This window comes from Protopterus annectens, chromosome 2.part0 (assembly GCF_019279795.1).
Source record: "Protopterus annectens isolate FY-2018-M chromosome 2.part0, PAN1.0, whole genome shotgun sequence".
In the NCBI taxonomy this organism is placed as follows: Eukaryota; Metazoa; Chordata; order Ceratodontiformes; family Protopteridae; genus Protopterus; species Protopterus annectens.
The window spans coordinates 186,785,657-186,806,396 of record NC_056728.1 but is presented as its reverse complement, the minus strand read 5'-3'; the positions used below and the strand labels follow the sequence as shown (position 1 = coordinate 186,806,396).

The following is a 20,740-nucleotide window of genomic DNA, read 5'->3' as shown; positions in this document are numbered from 1 at the left end:
GCCTTTGGTGACTGTCTCGAAGAAGTCAACTAGGTTTAGTAGGCATGATCTGCCCTTAACAAAGCTGAACTGGGCCGGCTCCAGTGTTTGGAGGTTCCCAATGTCTTTGTTAATGGGTTCCATGAAGATGCGCTCCATAGCCTTGCAGACCAGGCTAGTCAGGCTTACGGGACGATAGTTACCAGGGTCAGTTGTGGCCCCTCCTTTGTGGAGTGGAATAACCGTTGCTTTGCGCCATTGTATGGGCACGTAGCCTGTGGAGAGGCTGAGGATGAACAGCGCGTTTAGCTGGGGGGTTAGTTCGTTTTGCAGTTCGTGTAAGACGCAGCCTGGGACATCATCTGGCCCCATTGACGCTGTGGTTTTGGCTTTTGAAAGGGCTGTTTTCACCTGTGCATCTGTGGTTTCCAGGACACTACAGTTTTACGGTATTGTTGTGGGCCCTTTTGGAGGTAAGAGGGGGGTGAAGTTTGCACTGACTCTTATCTGCCAAGATGTTGGCAATATCAGTAGGTTCAGTATATTTTGTACTAGCTCAGGGCATATCTGCGAGTTGCTACTTAGATTCTTGACATAGCTAAAGAAGGCTTTGTGGTAATCTTTTGAATCCTTGCCTATTTTTCTTTCAAAGTTGACCTTGGAAGATTTTATGAGGGACCTTAGATTCTTACTGATACTGATCAGGGATGTCCTTCCTTCTTGGGATTTGCTTTTTTTCTGAACAAGTTTCCTCCTTCTGTTGTATAGCCTGTTTATGGCAGGGGTCCACCAGACTGGATTTCCTTCTCTTAGAGGAGTGAGTCTTGGTTTTGCTAGGGATTGCACGATCCATGCATCCTTTGTAGGTGCTCATAGAGTGCATTTGTAAAGGTTTCTGCATCTTGGGCAGCGTTATCCTTTAAAGTGGGGGCTGTGAAACTTTTACCGCCTCTGTCTTAAGTAAGGTGAAGGCTGCTTTAGAAAAGTTTTTTACTGTGGTTTCCTTAGTTGGGGGTGGGGGTGGGGTGTGGACATCCAGAGTGATTAGTTTATGGTCTGATCCCTAGTGGTAGCCATGTGGGGGCTGTTTAGTTTGTAATAACGTAGTCTGCCTGTGACCACAGGATCCTTCTACAGTGTAGCTTATTAATTAACAAATTGAGGTGGCCCCAACTTGCCATACTCCATACAATTTCTTGTAACCAGACATTATCAGAAATAACCTTTGTTCCTCTAAGCTCAAAAACATAAAACAATAAACACAAGACATATAAACAACAGTAACGAACCATCCATAGACACAGAAGCATTTGACCGCTGCAACTCCCCTCTAGCACAGGCATCAGCCAAAAAAAACAGTCTGGACCTTTCAAAACCACTGAAGGTACAGAAGTTTCAACTGCTGCATCTTCCATTCTAGCCCTAGTAGAATCCAAGCCCCTAATCCGGACCCATGGACACCACAAACTGCACAACTGTTGTCCAATCCCAAACGGCCACAAGTCAAACAATCTTTCTTTCCTCAGTCTTCGCAATCCACACAGTTACCGTCACCATCACGAACTCCTGAACCATCAGCAGTGTCCTAAAATCTATTTCGGTTCGCTCAACAGACAAGGTTTCAACCTCCGCTTCTGCATCCAGCCCCGACTCAGCACTGAAGGCCCAACTTCCATGCATTCTGTTTCAAGGAGCAAAAATAATTTACATTTGAGCACACCAAACATCACAATCATCACAAACACCATGACTGCAAACACCAACAAACTTGACCCAACAAAAACGGACCAGCCGATTAGCAGAACCGAAAGTAAAAGTGCAAAATGGGAGCCGTAGAGGCCGCTGCCACACTAGACACCACCATCTTGGTTAAGTAGTTTGGCACTGGAGGATATTCATTCTATGTAGTTACATGTAGGTTCCACTTACTGATAGGTTGAGGAGACAGAGTTGCTGAAGGTGAGAAAGACTAGTAGATAATGCCTTTTTAAGTAGAAAACCTATGTCTTGGATTTGAGGTGCATAGGCAGATTTCGGTTTCATGCTTAGTTTTCTTGGCCATAAAAGATCAGATATGTTAGCTGTCCATCATGCTTAATCTAACATTTGTCAGTATGAAACAAGCCTGTTTGAAACAGTATTCAACCCTGGTTAATAAACAAATAAATGATTGCAGACAAAGTAGTTGTCCAGTTAAATGGCTATGGCCTGGCCATAGGGTAAGAAGTAGTGGAGATGTAATGGCTGCCAGACTAGTTGGATGACTCAGAAGCTTTAAATATACAGTAACAAGAGCTTTGACAACTTCATCATATCAAATACATAGTGCGGAAAATGTTTCCCAGTCTTACAGGAATGCACTAGCTGGTGTTCTGCCTACACAATTATAAAATTTAGTGGTGAAAGAGAGGGGAAACTTGTGTCATATAGCAAATACTCCTACAGACAGAATAAAAAGAAGCTTTTAGTACTGTACTTGCTTCCAAGTGGTATTATGCACTTCAAGTCCAAGATTACAAGAGAAATCTTGGGTATCTTGTAAGACATGTGGCCTTTCCTCCTGTATATGTAGGTATTGTCTTCAGTTTGAGATGCCCTGTTCAAAAAAATAGACATCAGGTTGATTTTAGATTATGCAGTACAAGATTATTGAGATGGTAATTTGAATGGCTAACATGGGGTGCGGCAAAAGAGGTAGGGTTCTGCTACACTGTGCAGCAGAGCGGAGAAGGGAAAGGGGGTACATTGTGGATGTGGTGCTTAATCAGGGGCAAGTAATTAGTGAAGGACTAGTGGTGTCAAATGTTAATAAGAAAATGGGCATGTAGGTGTCGGGCATGTAAAAATGGGTGGAGAATAGGGCACGGTATAGGACTGGTTGCATTTCATTGGCACACGTGATAGACTTAAAGTAGCACTCAAAGCACCTTTTTATGTCTAGATCAGCATCAGCCTGCAGCTTACATCACTGCTAGCAGCAGCATGTATTGGCATATAAAGTTCTATAGGATTTCCTGTGAAGTAAAACGCTGAAACATTATGGACTGTTTCTCCTAATTTAATAAATACCTTTTTGAGAGGGGGGGGTTCCCCTGTATGAAATCACAGTGCAGAGTGCCAAAGATTTGGGTCTCTGGTGTCAGCTTTCATTTAAAATCTGAACTGTCTTTAGCAGTTGCTCAGTCTGATTAAGACACCATGGCACTTGTCAGAAATAATTCTGGAATATGTACATTCTACCTCATTTGCTGAAATGCTTCCAACAACCTATTCTGCTTTGGTAGGCCTCTGGTCTTTCACTAAGGTTGTATGTGCATCCAGCCAAAAAAAAAAAAAAAAAAAAACTAAGCAAATAAAATAACAGAAGGGTACATTTTACAGAAATGAACATTATCATATTAAGGTGGCTTTGTTTTTGTATCATTAGCAGCTTGATGATTTCTAGCTGTTAAGCACTTAAGCTTAATGAGCTTGTACAGTGCACAGCAGGTCCATGTGCCAAAGACAGCAGATTAACTGCATGCACCTTGCATCCCTGCACTGAAAATGTAATTATCATTTATATTTTCTTTGGGTAAGGAGCAACAGGCAAAATGCTTCATTTGAGGTGTGAGCTGTGAAATGTGGTCGGACTTGAATGACTTGTTCACAGTCGCACAGCATGCAACTGAAGATTAAGAAAATCAAACCCAAGCCTTACAGGATATGAAGTGTTGGTTCATAGTTCCCTTAAATTCAAAAGTGGCAGCTTTTTGCTGCCACACTCTATCGTCATAGTTTTTCTTATTTATGCATACTATTAATTTCACTGTTACGTTAAACTGGTATTTATGTGCAATTTCATGGCATTTGTTATCTGTGGTCTTCAGTTCAGTGTTATTTGTGATTCCACATTTAATCTAGTTACTTTAGTTGGCAATCCTGCTGTTTTTTTCTTGATTTTGCTACTTATTGATAGATTTATATTTGGCTTTAGATGTTGTTTAATATTTGGTCACTAGTTCCTTACTTGAACAGATGTTTTAAGATTCACTTTTAACCATCCTTTGTTTGGAAGTTTTATGCCTTTTGAAACTTCTTGCATTTTTGATGCTTGTTGGCCTGTGTCCTGGAACCTGTTGCTGTAAATGAATCAAAACCAACCACATTTTGTGGCATTGTGCTGCGGTTGCCATCTCTTCCAGGTTTAGATGACTTTTCCTGGCTGTGTTCATGGGCTGTTCTTTCCTAAATGAGTCATGCATTGATTCCAACTGCTTAATGTTTAGCATCTGAATATATTTGTAGTTTTGAAATAGTTTAATCTCTAGATAACTCAGAAAGAGAGGCTTTTTTTAGATCTGCTGTTTTGCATGTTAATTTTTTGTCTAAATGGTTACATGACTGCTATTCAGCAGTCTACCTTGCTCTCAGTTAGCATATTTTTCTCAGCCTGATAGTATGTTTTTCTTATTCTTTAGTAATGTGGTTCAGTATTAGCACTGTAATAGTAAATGAGTAACTGACCAATAATAGCGTTTCTTTTTGCTTGTTAACATTTGCTTTGGGGATACATGTCTTCTTTACAAAGCTCATTCAAAATGAAAGGTATCATTGTGTGTAAAAGCAGAGTAGGAAAAAATTTATAAAACTGGTTCAGGTCAGACAGGCCCTGTCAAAATTGCCGTTTCTTCCATTGTTGTACATTGGGCAAACCTTAGCGTACAGTCATAGAGGGGTTATCCCATCCATTCCAAAGACATGCATCTGGAGCATTTCTGGCCGGGCCTCCGCTGAAAACAGGCTCTGTGGAACCTAGTCGGACATTCCCGGTCAACAAATGTTAAATAAAAATAAATAAATAAATAAATGTGCCAGCCTTCAGAATGCTCCGACTGCACACATTGTTGCCTTTCCTTACTTCCTCAGGCATTCCTAGTATTCCGGGATTTAAAAGATGCCCACTTTCATATACCAACTGTCCCTCTTGCAGGAGATTCCTCAGGTCTTGTACAGGCTCATCTCATTTTTCAGTTTACTGCTTTGTCTTTTGGGATTTCCACAGCCCTAAGAGTTTTCACAAAGTGTCTAGTACCAGTGATAGCATTCTGCCAAACTCAGAAAATATAGATTTTGTTCTACTTATACAATCTGATAGTCTAGGTTACCTCACCACTGATCTGCTGCAACACCTCCAGTTCACCCTCATCCTCTTCCTGCATTTAGGGGTTCACTGTCGACTACAAAAAAATTGTCCCTCCAGCCCACCCTCGGCCTAGTACCTCTGTGCCTACCGCAAACTACCTCTCATTCCAAGGGTTTTGCTAAAGGTCCAAAAAGAAAAAACAAAACTCTTACTTGTCACCCCTTTTTGACTAAGAAACCATTGGTTCTCTGTTCTGTTCCATCTAGCCAAGGGCAAACACTGCAAACTACCACACAAGGCAGATCTGTTAAATAAGAAAAAAGGAGCAATACTACATCCCAATCGGTTATTCCTGAACTTAAAAACTTGTGAATGAGAGGATTATGATTCCTTTCAGACATTAGTTTTCAGAAATGTAATTAAGTTTCTCCAAGAAGCAACAAGACTCACTACCTGAAAAACCCTACTTAGCCAAATGGAAGAGATTTTCTTTCTGGTGCCATAGAAATAACTGGGACCCCAACAAAGATGTACGTTCCATCCTAAAATACTTGTTTAATCTCATGGATGCAGGTCTGGCCTACTCTGTTTAAGCCCACCTGTTTGCCATTCAGCCCTCCTGTTATGTACAGACTTGAGGTCAAATAGTTCTGTAAAGGGGTTCTGCATCTTAGACCACCAAGTAAGTCTGTGTCACCTCCTTGGGGCCTCAATTTCATGCTGGAAATGCTTACTCTGTCTCCCTTGAACTAGCAGCCTCAGAGAATCTCAGATTCTGCACCTGCCAGACTTTTCTGCTTCTGGCTCTCACTTAAGCTAGAAGAGTCTCAGCTATAGGCACTTCTGTGGCTTTTCCTCCATTTCTTATTTTTCAGAAGGACAAGGTGATGTTGAGGGTTAACCCCTCCTTCAGGCCAGAAGTAGGGAATGAGCTGTCTGTGTCAACAAGGCCATCAATCTTTCTACTTTCTTCCCCAACCCACACAACTGGGAAGAAAGACTTCTGCACACTCTAGATGTTCACAGACAGCTGAGGTTATGTTTGGACAAGACCAAATCAGTTCACAAGTCTGATCAACTGTTTCTCATTAGTGTATTTAAAGCTAGGCCAACCAATATCTAAGCAAACGACTGCAAGCTGGATCTCCCAAGTCCATCTCATGTTGCACATTGTATGGCAAACCCTTGCCCTCATGCTCTTGAATTCACTCTACCAGGACAGTGGCATTCTCCAGGGCATTCTACAAAGGAGTGGACACCAGGGCCATATTAGAAGTTGCCACCTTCAGTAAACACTAACAGACTGATTCATTTTCAAACTCCAGGGCATCCTTTGTTTGGTCAGTCCTATCTGGCCTCGTGGACATTAACTAGCCAACCCGCCTTTCATTCCCTTCAACTCTGTGAACACCCACTTGTTTGGAATACTGCAACAGTGATTTCATTCAAGACATAGTACAATTGTGTAAGAACTTACCATAACAGTAGATGTCCTACTGATCACTGTTGAATATTCTTTCCCGTTCAACCTCCCCTCTTATTTGGTACCATCTTATCTCTATATGTCTTTCTTTCTGCACTGTAGCAAGACCCTAGGGTTAAAGGAGCTCCTTACTCACATCATGCTTAGCCCCTCCTGACTGACCAATCATTCTGTCAGGGATCTTTAGCCCACTGGCTTGAAGGATAGTCTGAGGATCTACAGTCATACTTTACCTATATTCTCCTCCACTTGTGAGCTGAGGTCTTATGTCGGACAGACGATTTAAGCTGTGTTAACTTGGCTGGACGTCAGAGGTAAACCCACTTGTTTGGAATACTGCAACAGTGACTGATAGGATATCTACAGTAGTGGCAAGTTCTTACAGAACTGTACCATGTGCAACTGAGTATTCAGGTAATTCTTCTGTATTTTATACCATCTCACAGCTTGTTTCTTTGAAGGAAAACTACACAGTAAAACATGCAATAAAATTGGATGTATTTTCATTTGCTGCTGCAGCTTTTTTGGGGGATAAAGTTAGACCTTAGTGATTAAGAGCAGGGGTGCCCATAATTGACCTAAAGCTGACAAATGTTTGTCTTCATCTCCACTGCTAAATTGGGAAAATCTGTGTCTAAAGTCACTCTTTCACGCTGGTTAACACAGTGCATTTCCTTTGTTTATCAAGAAAAGGAAATTCCTCTGTCCTCATCCCCAAAAGCTGATTCTGCCAGATCGTTGGCTTCATCTATACCCTTTTACTCCAATGTTCCAATTGATGTATACCCTGCAGGTACCTGATCCAAGGTTCATACTTTCATCTCATATTGCAAATTGGATATGCAGTCAAGCTCTAGCCTTTGGTTCAACCATGCTCTGGAATATCCTTCCATGAGGTCTGCCAGGTAAAAAAGTAGTTGGAGACTCTCTGTCCCATCAGCTGAGGAAATGATGGACATTGCATCATCAGATATGAAAGTTAATGTACACACCATAATGACAGATATGTGTTGTCTGCTATTGTCCTTTCCTCACCTACCCCCCATCTTTGTTGAAGTATAATTTGTTTACAGTATACTTTTTCTGAGATGGGTCTAGCTGATCCTGCTCTAGCTCTTGAAGGTCCTGTCTTTCTCTGTCTGTTTCTCCTTATACAAGTTATCATTGTTTAAGTCAGATGCACTCTTAGGTTGCCAATACCTATATTTAAAAAAATTCCAATAACTTTCTTTTTGTGGGGGCAGGCAAATGTAATTTGAGGTATCTCACTCGTCTCATAGGGATTATGGGAAGGGGAAGAGCCTGCGCACCAAATCGAAAGCTTAGAAGTGACTGTAGTCAGATCCAAGAGTGGATCATAGACCTATCCATTGAGTTTAAGGGAAGGACGAAAAATAACAACATAGATCCATTGTTATAGTGAGTACATAACTTTCATTTTTGCAGTTGAATAAAATGCTGCCAATATTAATTGGTCAATATCTTTATCATGCAGTAAATTAAAACTATAGTGAGTGAAAATATCTGTTGGGGATTCTCACGAATTATAGTGGAGAATCATATTTTAAGCTTTCATCAAATAGTGACTCCTAGAAGCTGAGTTTGACTTGCTAGTTCGTATGTTAGTGTTAGAGCTTTGGGTAGATAGGATCAGTTTTGTTTTTATAGTTATGGAGCAATTGTGTATCAGACAGCCAAGTCTCTGTAGAAAGTTATTTTAATTTATCTATGCTTTTAGCAGAACAGATTGTTGAATCATCAGGGTTAGTGCATAATAGTGACTTGTTTAGAAGCTAGGTGGTGATCAGGAATGAATATGTTGAACAACATGGGACCTAAAATAGATTATTGAACATCCATTTTAATTGGAATGAAAGAATTTTTCCATGTTAGTGCCTGTTGCCTGTTTGAGTGGTAGCCGGAGAACCAGTATAGTGAATTTTCAGGTATCCCTAGGCAAGCTAGTTTTTGAAGCAATCTCTGGTGGGGTACCATGTCAAAAACTTTGGACAAATCTAGGAAAAAGAACTGAGACTAAATTTCTAGAGTTTTGATATTGGTTAGCAGATGTTGTATAACTAAGGAGAGCTGTGAATACTATGAAAAGGATGGAAACCATTGCTGTTTCGGGTGAAGAAGGCAGTTGTCAGTGGGAAAGCTGGTAAGTTGAGACTGGATGCACTTCTCCAGAATCGTTGAGAGTGGAGACAGTATGGCTATAGGCCTGAAGTTTGAGAGCTCATTTGAGTTTCCATCTTAAGAGGAGAGGAAGAATGTAGCACCTTTCACATGGGGTTGGGACAAATTTGTTTTGATGATGGAGCAGTTGATTAGGATGCAGATAGGAAAAGCTAGGGGACTGACAGCACTTCTCAGATGCCATGTTATCAGGGACAAGACTGGTAGGAATTAAGGTTAAGTAATAAGTTTTGATTGTAGAAATTGACTGGTTTGCATTGGTGTTTTAGGGCCTAACAAGGGAGGAGAGGAACCTACGTCTGCCAGTGCAAGCCAAGAGTTTAAAAAAAATGAGGGTTATGCTACTCAACGCCAGGAGTTTAAATCTCAAAATTCATGCGCTTGAAGCACTCCTCAGTATGGAGAACGTTGACATCTGTGCAGTAACTGAAACCTGGTTCAAGGCTCCAGAGAGCACTCCAGCACTACCGGGCTACAACTCATACCACACATTTCGGCCGCAGAACACGGACTGAAACACAAAAGGAGGGGGTGTATCCATATTCATCAAGGATACCTACACCTCCTGGTTAGTGGCGCAGCATGATACCTCTGAGATCATCCATGTGCAACTAACATCGGGCAAATCTGCAATGCAAATTGTGGCCTGCTACAGAGCACCCTCCATGACCCAGGGCCACCACTCTGCCTTTCTGGAGACACTGGAAAACATGAAGGTCCTACCGAACACCCTGATATTGGGGCGATTTCAATTACCGTACCATTTACTGGGAAAACTACTTGAGTACAAACTCCCAGACTCAGTGCTTCCTGGAATTTATCATCTCAAACGCTCTGGATCAGCTGGTAAACTCCCCTACCAGAGGTGAAAACATATTGGACCAGGTCATCACCAACATGGGCGACAGGTGTTCCGCACCGGAGGTCAACCTGTCACTGGTTAGATCAGACCATAAACTAATCACTCTGGATGTCCACACCCCACCACCACCCCCAACCACGAAAACCACAGTGAAAAACTTTTCTAAAGCAAACTTCTCCTTACTTAAGACAGAGGTGGTAAGTTTCACAGCCCCCACGCTAAAGGATAACGCTGCCCAAGATGCAGAATCCTTTACAAATGCACTCTATGAGCACCTACAAGGATGCATGGATCGTGCCATCCCTAGCAAAACCAAGACTCACTCCTGTAAGAGAAGGAAGCCAGTCTGGTGGACCCCTGCCATAAACAGAGGTTATACAATATAAGGAGGAATCTAGTTCAGGAAAAAAAGCAAATCCCAAGAAGGAAAGACATCCCTCATCAGTATTAGTAAGAAACTAAGGTCCCTCATAAAACCATCCAAGGCTAACTTCGAAAGAAAAATAGCCAAGGATTCAAAAGATAATCACAAAACCTTCTTTAGCTATGTCAAGAATCTAAGTGGCAACTCACCGATGTGCTCTGAGCTAGTGCAAAATAGCACAAAATATATTCAACCTACTGATATTGCCAACATCCTGGCAGATAGATTCACTGCAAACTTCACCCCCCTCTCACCTCCAAAAGGGCCCATAACAATACCAGAAAAGTGTAGTGTCCCAGAAATCACATTTGCACAGGTGAAAACAGCCCTTTCAAAAGCCAAAAACACAGCATCAATGGGGCCAGATGGTGTCCCGGGATGCGTCTTGCCCCCTCACCTAAACACGCTGTTCAACCTCAGCCTCTCCACAGGCTACATGCCCATAGAATGGCGCACAGCACTGGTCATTCCGCTTCACAAAGTAGGGGCCACAACTGACCCTGGTAACTATCGCCCCATAAGCCTGACTAGCCTGGTCTGCAAGGCTATGGAGCACATCATCATGGAATTCATTAACAAAGACATTGGGAACATCCAAACACTTCGACCCAGTTCAGCTTTGTTAAGGGCAGATCATGCCTACTAAACCTGGTTGACGACTTTGAGACAGTCACCAAGGCCATAGACGAGGGAAAGGTGGTTCACACAGCCTACCTTGACCTCGCCAAGTCATTCGACACCATTCCTCACTCGGGTATTATAGAAAAACTCACCAGCCTGAACATAAACTCCTACGTCACAAGATGGGTTGCCAGCTGGCTTGCAGACAGAACTCGCGCAGTAAGAATAGCAGGCTCCAGGTCCAACTCTAAACCAGTCACAAGTGGTGTCCCGCAAGGCTCGGTCCTGGGACCCCTACTGTTCAGCATATACTTCTCAGAAGTACAGGCAAACACAGGAGGACTATGGCTAACCAAGTTCACCAATGACTGCAAACTGGGAGCCATAATTGACTCTCCGGCTGACACGGACATTCTCCAAAAAGGCCTTACTGAGGCAGTCACCTGGTGTCAAAGTCATGGCCTCAAGCTAAATGCCAAAAAATGCATAGTCATCCCATTTAGGAAAAACAAAACACCCACGAATTACCACATAGGTGGCAGCCCCCTTAATACAGAAGAGGTAATAAGAGATCTGGGACCTAGGTAGATAGTAATCTCTCCTTTGACAATCGTATTGCCAAAGTAGTTAGGAAATCCTTCTATGTGGCCCATCTAATTACTAAAGGGTTTGCATCTAGAAATAGAGGTTATAGTGCCCCTCTACTCGTCACTCATCAGACCCATCATAGAGTACAAAGCCCCATTTGGGATGTACCTTACAAGACACTTCCAACAACTGGAAAGACCACAAAAGTACCTCACCAAGAGGATTACTGGCCTCAGGCTTATGTCCTATGCAGGCCGACTGAAAAAACTCCGGCTGTATTCAGTGGCATATCGCTTACTCAGAGGTGATCTCTGCCTGACTTACAAAGCCATGTCCAACTCAGAATTGATGGACATGCTCCATCTAAAGAAATCCAAGTCACTGCGAGCCACGCGCTCTAGTGAGCTAAACCTCACCACAACAATAAATAGAACATGCTGGAGGGATAGATTCCTGTCACAGAGACTCCCCATGCTTTGGAACAAAATTCATATCTACATTATGCAGAGCCCCTCACTAATACTCTTCAAGATTAACCTTGACGAGTGGATGGGTAACAGAAAATACACCCCTGGGATCACTTCATTGGCTCTGCTTGACAGAGGCTCAGTTAATTAATCAATGGGGCGGTGAAAGCCAACACACACTGGCTAGGCTTATAAATGCCTTCGGGCAGATAGCCTAGTACCTACCTATGAGCCTAAGAGGTTACTGTTTGGATGAATTGGGTATTGAATTTGCTGACTGTACTGATAGTATGGTTACATGAAGTAGGAGTAGGTTGTGCTGGTGTACCAGGTTTTAACAGCTGTTTAATTATAGTTCATAAAGCTTTGGGTGTGCTACAATTTGCTGCCTGTATATTAATGAAGTAGTTTCAGTTTTGATTTGATTTGATTTTTAGTGGAGTTTTTGAGTTGTTTATGGTATGGATAGACAGCTATGGTTTTAACTTGCTTCCATTTTTTCCAGGCTATGTCTGTCTCTCTTTCTCTCTCTCTCTCATAAGCATTTTAGTACTTTTTGAAAGCTGGGGTGCTGGATTCAATTTCATTCTTTTGGTTATTATTGGACTAATGCATTTTGTATGTTAAGGAATACTGAGATGAACAGAACTATAGCTTCATCAAGTGGAAGGATTTCAAGAGCCCGCCAACTGATTGATTTTAGTGCTGTGATGAATTGTTCGTTACTAAAGGAGGAGAGGTTACAAGGAAGGTTGTATTGTTGCTGTTTTTGGTTAGGTTTATGATACTTTATTGTGAAGACTGGTAAATCATTTATAGTAACAGGTAAGGCACCTGTTGAAGATTTTGTCTGTGGCATTAGAGACAATCCAATCTAAGGTAGAGGCTATACCAGATTTTTTGTTGTACTTTGTGGGAATTGAAGTAAGCTGAGTGAAACCACATAGATTGATGACATTAGTGAGACTGTTAGTATAATACTTTGCAAATCAATATTGAGGTCTCCTGAAATTGTTCTCTATCTAGTGAGCTATTGCTTGATGCCCAGGAGAGAAGTTCTTCAGCAGTAATTACATTATTTCCTGAGGGAAGGGAGCTCCTATAATGCAAATGTTTTTTGTGACCATTAATTTGCAAAGATGCTAGAATTATTTCTGCATTGAAAAGTGGAGGTGGGGTTGTAGATAATGGCTGGCCTACTCCCTTTTTATGGGTCCTGTCAAGTCTTAAGGAGTTTTATCCCTGAAGTAAGATTCCTTCACCTTTTATTTCTTGTTTAAGCCAAGTTTCTATGGTACTGTATCTGGGAAAAGAGGTAGGCTACCCAGGTATGAACAGCAGTAAGTTTGTTTCTTATTCTTCTGAGGGTTCAGTGTGTATAGGTGGGGACTGAATGCCTTTCAGGCATGACTATTTTGTGATGTGGCAGAGTCGTTTACCTTTTTGGGTAATGTAGCCATCACTGCTGATTTCTTCGAAGATGCTGATCATTTCAACGTAGTATTGTTGAGCAAAGTCTTCCAGATCTTTATCACTTTCTCTACTCCTAACTTACATTTTCCCACAGGAATTCAGTCCGCTGTCATAGGCTTCCCTGTCTGATTATTCATTACAATTTTTTATGTAATGTCTTTTAACTTATTTATTAATTGCTAAGATTCATCTTTCTTTATTTGTACCTTTTCTTGGTTTACTGTTTACTCTGCTTTATGAATTTTAGTAAAATTTCGAAATTGTCTCTAATACCTCTGCAATATCTCTGGCTACTTCTGTGTTAAGCTCCCCAAGATGTCCTTCAAGGATGCATCTGCAGTCCTAACAAATGAGTTGTCCTGGCCTCAGGCAGCCCTTCGGTCGGCCGGATTCCAAAGTCTGGGTCTGGCCTCGGCTGATGTCGCATTTCACCCGACGTCATAGCTGCAGTTCAGCGGGTATAAAGGCATCAGTCGACGCCATTTTCCTCGGTCTTTCTTGCCGCGTGGTGCCCGAAGCAGAAGCTGTTCGCAAGTGCTGGCCGGTCAGAACCAGAGATTGCTACTACCGAAGACTTCTAAAAAGCTAAGTACCCCGTTGGGGACTCTTTCTTGCCTCAGCCGATGTCAGAAAAAGTGAATAACTGTTTAACTTGTGGGAAACAAATACCTCATAAAGATTTCCACTCTTACTGCCTACCTTGTTTAGGCCCAGACCACGACGTAGCAGCTTGTCTAGCCTGTGCTTCCTTCAACCGACGGACACTTAGACGTCGGTCGGAGTTTGCAGAGGAGTTTTTCGGCTCCGCTTTTGCTTATATCATGCCGTCGGAGACTCCGACTTCACATTTGGCTAAAAAGCATAAGGAAAAGGACCGACACTCGCGGTCCGTGGTTTCGGCCGAAACCGAGTCCTCGGTTCTTCCTTCGGCCGAAAGCATGACTCCTTCTACCGAGGCCTCTTGCAGCATGGCTGAATCTGCTACGGAAAATCCACCTGCTCTTACAGTTTCACAGGATTTATCAGATACTATCCACTTAGATGTATCTACTCCTGCCCGTGGAGCTGCTAGGCCCCCTGCATCCATGTCAATTAAGGCCTTTGCCAGGGCTAAAGCAGCTAAATCTTCTAAGGCCGTGCCTGCTAAAACCCCCTCTCACAGGCCTAGCTCTAGTACTCAAATGCTTAGTTTAGCAGAGGATCTCATTTCTTTGATCAGGGGAACCCAGTGTCATCCTGACAGGGCCTCTCACCCTCCACCAGAGAAGAGGCCTAGAGCAGAGCCCCCTGAGCCAGTTTCTTCAGATTACTCCTCTGATGACTCAGAAAATACAGGGCCTCCAAAAGGCCCTTATTCTCCTTATGAGGACTCTGATGCAGAGGATTCCATACCTTCTGCCTCCCCTCCTGAGGAATTTTCTTTTGGGGAAACCTTGCATGCTATGAGGGAGCAATTTCAATGGCAGGGCCAGGATTTTTCAGAATCTAGGAAAAGGCTTAGGACCTTTTTACATTTACCACAGCATAGGCCTTTAGCTATTCCTCCAGTACTTACAGTTGTGGATGATGCATTTAATGATGTTTGTACCGCCCCTGACTCACTTCCTCCGGCCCCTGCTAAGCCCGACAGATACTACAGGGTTCCGGACACACATTATCATTTGTATAAGGCTCCTATTGCAGACCCTGAAACTATTTCACAGGGCCCCAAAGCTGTAGCAGCTGCCTCTGCCAAAAACCCTCTCCGCTCTGAAAGAGAATCTAGGGCATTGGAGAGATGGGGTAAAAAAGTTACTCTTTCGGCTAGGGCCTTAAACTGTCAATTCCACATGATTCAGTATCAGGAGTTTCTGTTAGATCAGCTCACTAAAAAACTGTCCTCGCCTGAGCCTTTGGACCGTAAGTCCCTTCAGGATTTGGTGCATAACACTCAGCAGGTCAGTAATCATTCCTTAAAATGCGACTATGATGCACTGGAGGCTTCCTTTAGATCAGCTATGACTGGTACAGTGATCAGAAGGCATGCATGGTTAAAAGAACAATCCTTACCAGACCATGTAAAGTCAAAGCTTCTAGATGCTCCCATGGAAAAGCACAGTTTGTTTGGCTCCCCTGCACAGCAAGTGTTGAAGAAGGTGGAAGAAAAAGCTAAATCTGTCCAGACAGTCAAGGATTTCTTACAGGTCCAGCCTCCGAGGTTTAGTAGGAACTGGCCTTCTAAGAATTGGTCCTTTCCAGACACCACCAGAGCACAGAGAAGCAGAAACAGGCGCCCTAGAGGCAGAGGTCAATCCAGATCTGCCTGCAGGGGACGTCAGTGGCAGCCTAACAGCCAGAGAACTACTGCCACAGACCCAGCCACTACCACTTCCACAGGACAATCACAGTGACTTGGCTCTGAAACCGCCTACCAGGGAACAGCTGGCAGCTCCATTAGGCGGAAAGCTAGCCTTATTTTCAGTAAATTGGCATTACATTACAGGAGACAAATGGATTTTACAGACAATAGACTAAGGCTACAGGTTTCACTTCCATACTCTTCCAAGGAAGAGAGGAATGCCAAACCTACCTCCAAACCAAAGGACAAAAGCTCTACAGCAAATAGACCACTTACTAAGGATGAGAGCTATAGAAAAGGTACCGGCTATGGAACAAGGACAAGGATTTTATTCAAGGCTTTTCCTAGTACCAAGAAAGGAAAACCAATGGAGACCTATCCTCGACCTGTCCGCTCTAAACACATATCTCATTGTCCCAAAATTCAAAATGCTGACCCTACAGCAGCTTCTTCCCATGCTGGGCAAGGAGTCTTGGCTGGTGACTCTGGATCTCAAGGAGGCATACCTGCATGTCCCCATACGACCAAATTGCAGAAGATACCTCAGATTTCTTGCAGGATCAGAGCATTATCAATTCTCAGCATTGCCTTTTGGCTTATCTACTGCGCCCAGAGTATTCACGAAATGCCTGGCATCAGTAATTGCTCATTGCAGGCTTCAGGGAATTCAAATTTATCCATACCTGGACGACTGCCTGTTACAAGCGGACAGCAAAGACAAATTGACAAAATATTTGAAAAAGGTTATTCACCTGCTGCAAGCCCTGGGATACACAGTCAACACAAAAAAGTCAAAGCTGATACCATCCCAGAGGATAACCTTCTTGGGTGCAGAACTGGACACATCAAACCAGATGGCATTCCTCACAGAAGAAAAACAGAAGCAGCTACCACTCTACTTCATGGCATTAACAACTCAGCCCCAGCTTACAGCAAGGAAAATCCTGCAAGCCCTGGGTTACATGGCATCCTGCATAATATTAATTCCGCATGCCAGACTACATATGAGGAAGTTACAATGGTACCTGAGGAATTTATGGTCTCAGCACAAGCACAGCCTAGAAACCCAAATTCCAATAATTCCCATGCCTGAAGCAAGAATTCCAGTGGTGGGCCCAGGCCTGTCAGTTGAACAAAGGACTGCCCTTCCACAGGCCTCACCCAAGCCAGACTATCACCATGGACGCCTCAGACCTGGGTTGGGGGGCACACATGGTGGACAAGTGCATACAAGGCTTATGGACTCAAGACCAGATGAACCTACACATAAATCAAAAAGAGATGCTGGCAGTAAAACAGGCAATTCAGACATTCAGACCATTTCTTCAACAGGGTCATTTGCTGATAAGGACAGACAACACCACAGTTATGTGGTATATCAACAAGCAGGGAGGCACACATTCATATCCTCTATGCTGGATGGCAATGGACCTCTGGAATGTAGCCCTGAGCCTCAACATTCAGCTCCAGGCCATATTTGTGCCAGGAAAAGAAAATATACTAGCAGACATCTTAAGCAGGACCACCACGGATGCCCACGAATGGATGCTGCATCCAGACATCTTCAAAACCATCACAAGGAAATGGGGACTGCCAGAAATAGACCTGTTTGCATCCCCACACAACCACCAATTGAAAAGATTCTGCACAAGGACATACCACCCACTTGCTTGGAAGGTGGACTCCCTATCCTTCAGTTGGGAAAACCTGACAGCATATGCATTCCCACCTCTTCCTTTGATGCACAAAGTGCTACTGAAGATCAAAGAAGATCACCCGAGGATCATCTTGATAGCTCCAGAATGGCCGAGGCAACATTGGTACCCGCTACTGAGGAGTATGTCCCGGGAACACGCATGGCCTCTACCCCTACTACCTCTACTGCTAACACAGAACAACTTCAAAATCCTGCATCCAAACTTGAAAACACTGCAGCTAGCTGCTTGGAACATTACATAAGGCAAAATAACCCAGTTTTATCTCAAAGGGTTAAGGACATTATCTTGGAGGCTCGCAGACCCTCAACAAGGAAAACTTATTCAGCTAAATGGAAAAGATACCTCATTTGGAGTGCAACAAAAGGAGTAGATACATCATTGGCTAACATCCTGGAATACTTAGCAGAGCTTTTCCACAGTGGTCTGTCTTACTCCTCCATTAAGATTCATGCATCAGCAATTTCAGCAGAATACAACTTGGATCCTCCAGTCTTTTCTCAACCTCTACTCAGGCAGTTTCTCAGAGGAATTAAAAATGTAAAGCCACCAAGAAAACCACCATTGCCTACATGGGACTTGAACTTTGTGTCTAAAAGTTGACACTACCCCCTTTTGAACCAGCAGCAACGGCAGAATTACAGTACTTATCTTGGAAAACTGCATTCCTGCTTGCAATCACTTCAGCTAGAAGGGTTTCTGAATTACAGGCATTAATGGCAGTACAGCCATTCCTTATCTTCCATCAAGATAGAGTGTCCATGAGAACTAATCCTACCTTTATGCCAAAGGTGGTCTCCAGGGTATCATTAAACCAAGCAATACACCTGCCAACATTCTTCCCCAACCCACAGAACAGGGGGGGAAAGATTGCTGCATACCTTGGACGTACACAGGCAATTGCGCTACTACCTGGACAGAACCAAGAACAATAGAAAAACTGACCAGCTTCTGGTAGCAAATGCAACAGGAGTGGAAGGAAAAGCAATTTCCAAACAAACAATCTCAAAATGGATAGGAAATTGCATTAGATTTTGTTACTCTTTTCATGGAAAGGCAACTCCAGAAAACATCAGACCTCACTCCACAAGGGCTACAGCCACTACTACAGCTTTCTTACGAGGAGTGGCTACCAAAGACATTTTAGAGGCTGCTACTTGGAGCTCCGTGCATACATTTGCCAAGCATTATAATCTACCTTTATACTCCAGATCCCGAGCAGGTTTTGCCACTGCTGTTTTGCAAGGGATCTTAACTACACCATAAACTCTTAGTGCCTCCTTAGTGCCTCCTCCCCCAGTTTGGCTATGGTATTCTACCCATTTGTTAGGACTGCAGATGCATCCTTGAAGGACATAGTACAGTTTTGTACCTACCATAAATGTAGATGTCCGAAAGGTATGCATCTGCAGTCAGGATTACCCACCCTCCTTCCCCTCTGTGGTACTCCTAGGGTATTTGCCCATCTTGTAGCTAGCTATGGGAATCTATTATGGTGTATTTGTTTGTATATATGTATATACATGTTTATTTCTATTTGCTCTCTATTGTTTGGAAACATTTGCATTTATCCAAATTTAGCCTTCCTAGAGGACACCTGGCATCTGGGGCAAGAAACACTGAGGAAAATGGCGTCGGCTGATGCCTTTATACCCGCTGAACTGCAGCTATGTCGTCGGGTGAAGTGCGACATCAGCCGAGGCCAGACCCAGACTTTGGAATCTGGCCGACCGAAGGGCTGCCTGAGGCCAGGACAACCCATTTGTTAGGACTGCAGATGCATACCTCTCAGACATCTACATTTATGGTAGGTACAAAACTGTACTTTTAGCTGCATCTCTTTCTACATTGTTGCCTAAGTCGTTGTGTTTATAGATTTTTGTGCCATGGAGTTGCTGTCAAAAGTAGTTGTTTTAACTCCCAAAGAAAATCCTGCATGTAATTCATATACCCCCTTGGCTGTCCCTTAGTGAGAGACTACTTGGAATATGTCAAAACAGAACCTGGATGAAGGATGATGCTCCTCTGCCTTTCTACAGTGACTGACAATTCTGATGAAAGCAAGTCCACACATAGCAGCACATGAATATTTTGTCACAGAGTAGTGTCACCGGGAACTAGGGTATTTAGCTGTATAACCAGAGAAGGGGCATTTCCAGAATGGAATGAAAGATTAAATGTTGTGCCATGTGGAGATGCAACTTCATCATCTTTCGGCTGTTCCCATTAGGGGTCGCCACAGCGGATCATCTGTTTCCATTTCTTCCTGTCCTCTGCATCATGCTCTTTCACACCAACCGCCTGCATGTCCTCTATCACCACATCCATAAACCTTATCTTAGGCCTACCTCTTTTTCTCTCACCTGGTAGCTCCAGCCTTAGCATCCTTTTTCTCAGTATACCCAGCATCCCTCCTCAGTACATGTCCAAACCAACGCAATCTCGCCTCTCTTGCTTTGTCTCCAAACTGTCCAACCTGAGCTGACCCTCTAATATACTGATTCCTAATCCTGGCCATCGTAGTCACACCCAGTGCAAATCTTAACATCTTTAACTCTGCCACATCCAGCTCTGACTCCTGCCTTTTCGTCAATGCCACAGTCTCCAACTCATATAACATAGCTGGTCTCACTACCCTCTTGTAGACCTTCCCTTTCACTCTTACTGGTACAAGTCGGTCACAAATCACTCCTGACACTCTTCTCCACCCATTCCACCCTGCCTGTACTCTCTTCACCTCTCTTCCACACTCGCCATTACTCTGAATGTGGTGATGCAACTTGAATATCACAATTCCCTGGAATATCTGTAGTGATGATGGCTACCTCTGTAACTGTTCTTTTAATGAGCATTTTCTAAGAAACATTTTTGTGTATGGGTAAATGCAGTGGATATTATTTTACTTTTTAAAGGTAAAGAAATAACTTTTCTCTCTGGAACATGAACAGTCAACCTTTTTTTTTTTTTTTATTTAAAGATGCGTTATAGTTAGATGAGGTTGAATGTCTTTTCAGATGACTGTGGTGTCATTGATGTATACACTGAATTTTAATCTCTTTCTTTTTCTCATGTGCTTTTACTCCTGTTAGGTTTCTCGTGATTTGGTGTGCTTCTTACAGTTAGATCATGTCAATGTCTATTACGGGCAAGACTACCGTAGCAAGTACAAGGCTCCAACTGATTACTGTTTTGCACTTAAGGTATGTTTATCTTGTTTAAAGGTGTGATGACTTTATTTGGTAATTAGATGAGTATGGTGAGTATAGGACATCCTTGTCAGCTAGGACACAGATTGTACAATGAGGATATATATATATATATATATATATATATATATATATATATATATATATATATATATATATATACATACATACAAATATTTCAAGCATGGGCATTAATGCCCTTCAGGCCTGCCAGTATACCAAAATAGTTGTTCCCATAGTAACTGTCCAGGCTGTTCTTA

The 20,740-nt window shown here is 42.9% G+C and overlaps 1 protein-coding gene across 3 annotated transcripts in view; it reads left to right on the top strand.

The window, feature by feature from the left end:
* The window catches only part of RAPH1 (Ras association (RalGDS/AF-6) and pleckstrin homology domains 1), a 2,904,638-nt gene that overhangs the window by 2,324,919 nt on the left and 558,979 nt on the right, over window positions 1-20,740 (top strand). For all 3 annotated transcript variants that reach the window (XM_044060647.1, XM_044060646.1, XM_044060645.1), the window contains one exon: window positions 20,364-20,474. In XM_044060647.1, coding sequence (XP_043916582.1) covers window positions 20,364-20,474 — 111 coding nt within the window. The remainder of the gene's footprint in view (window positions 1-20,363; window positions 20,475-20,740) is intronic.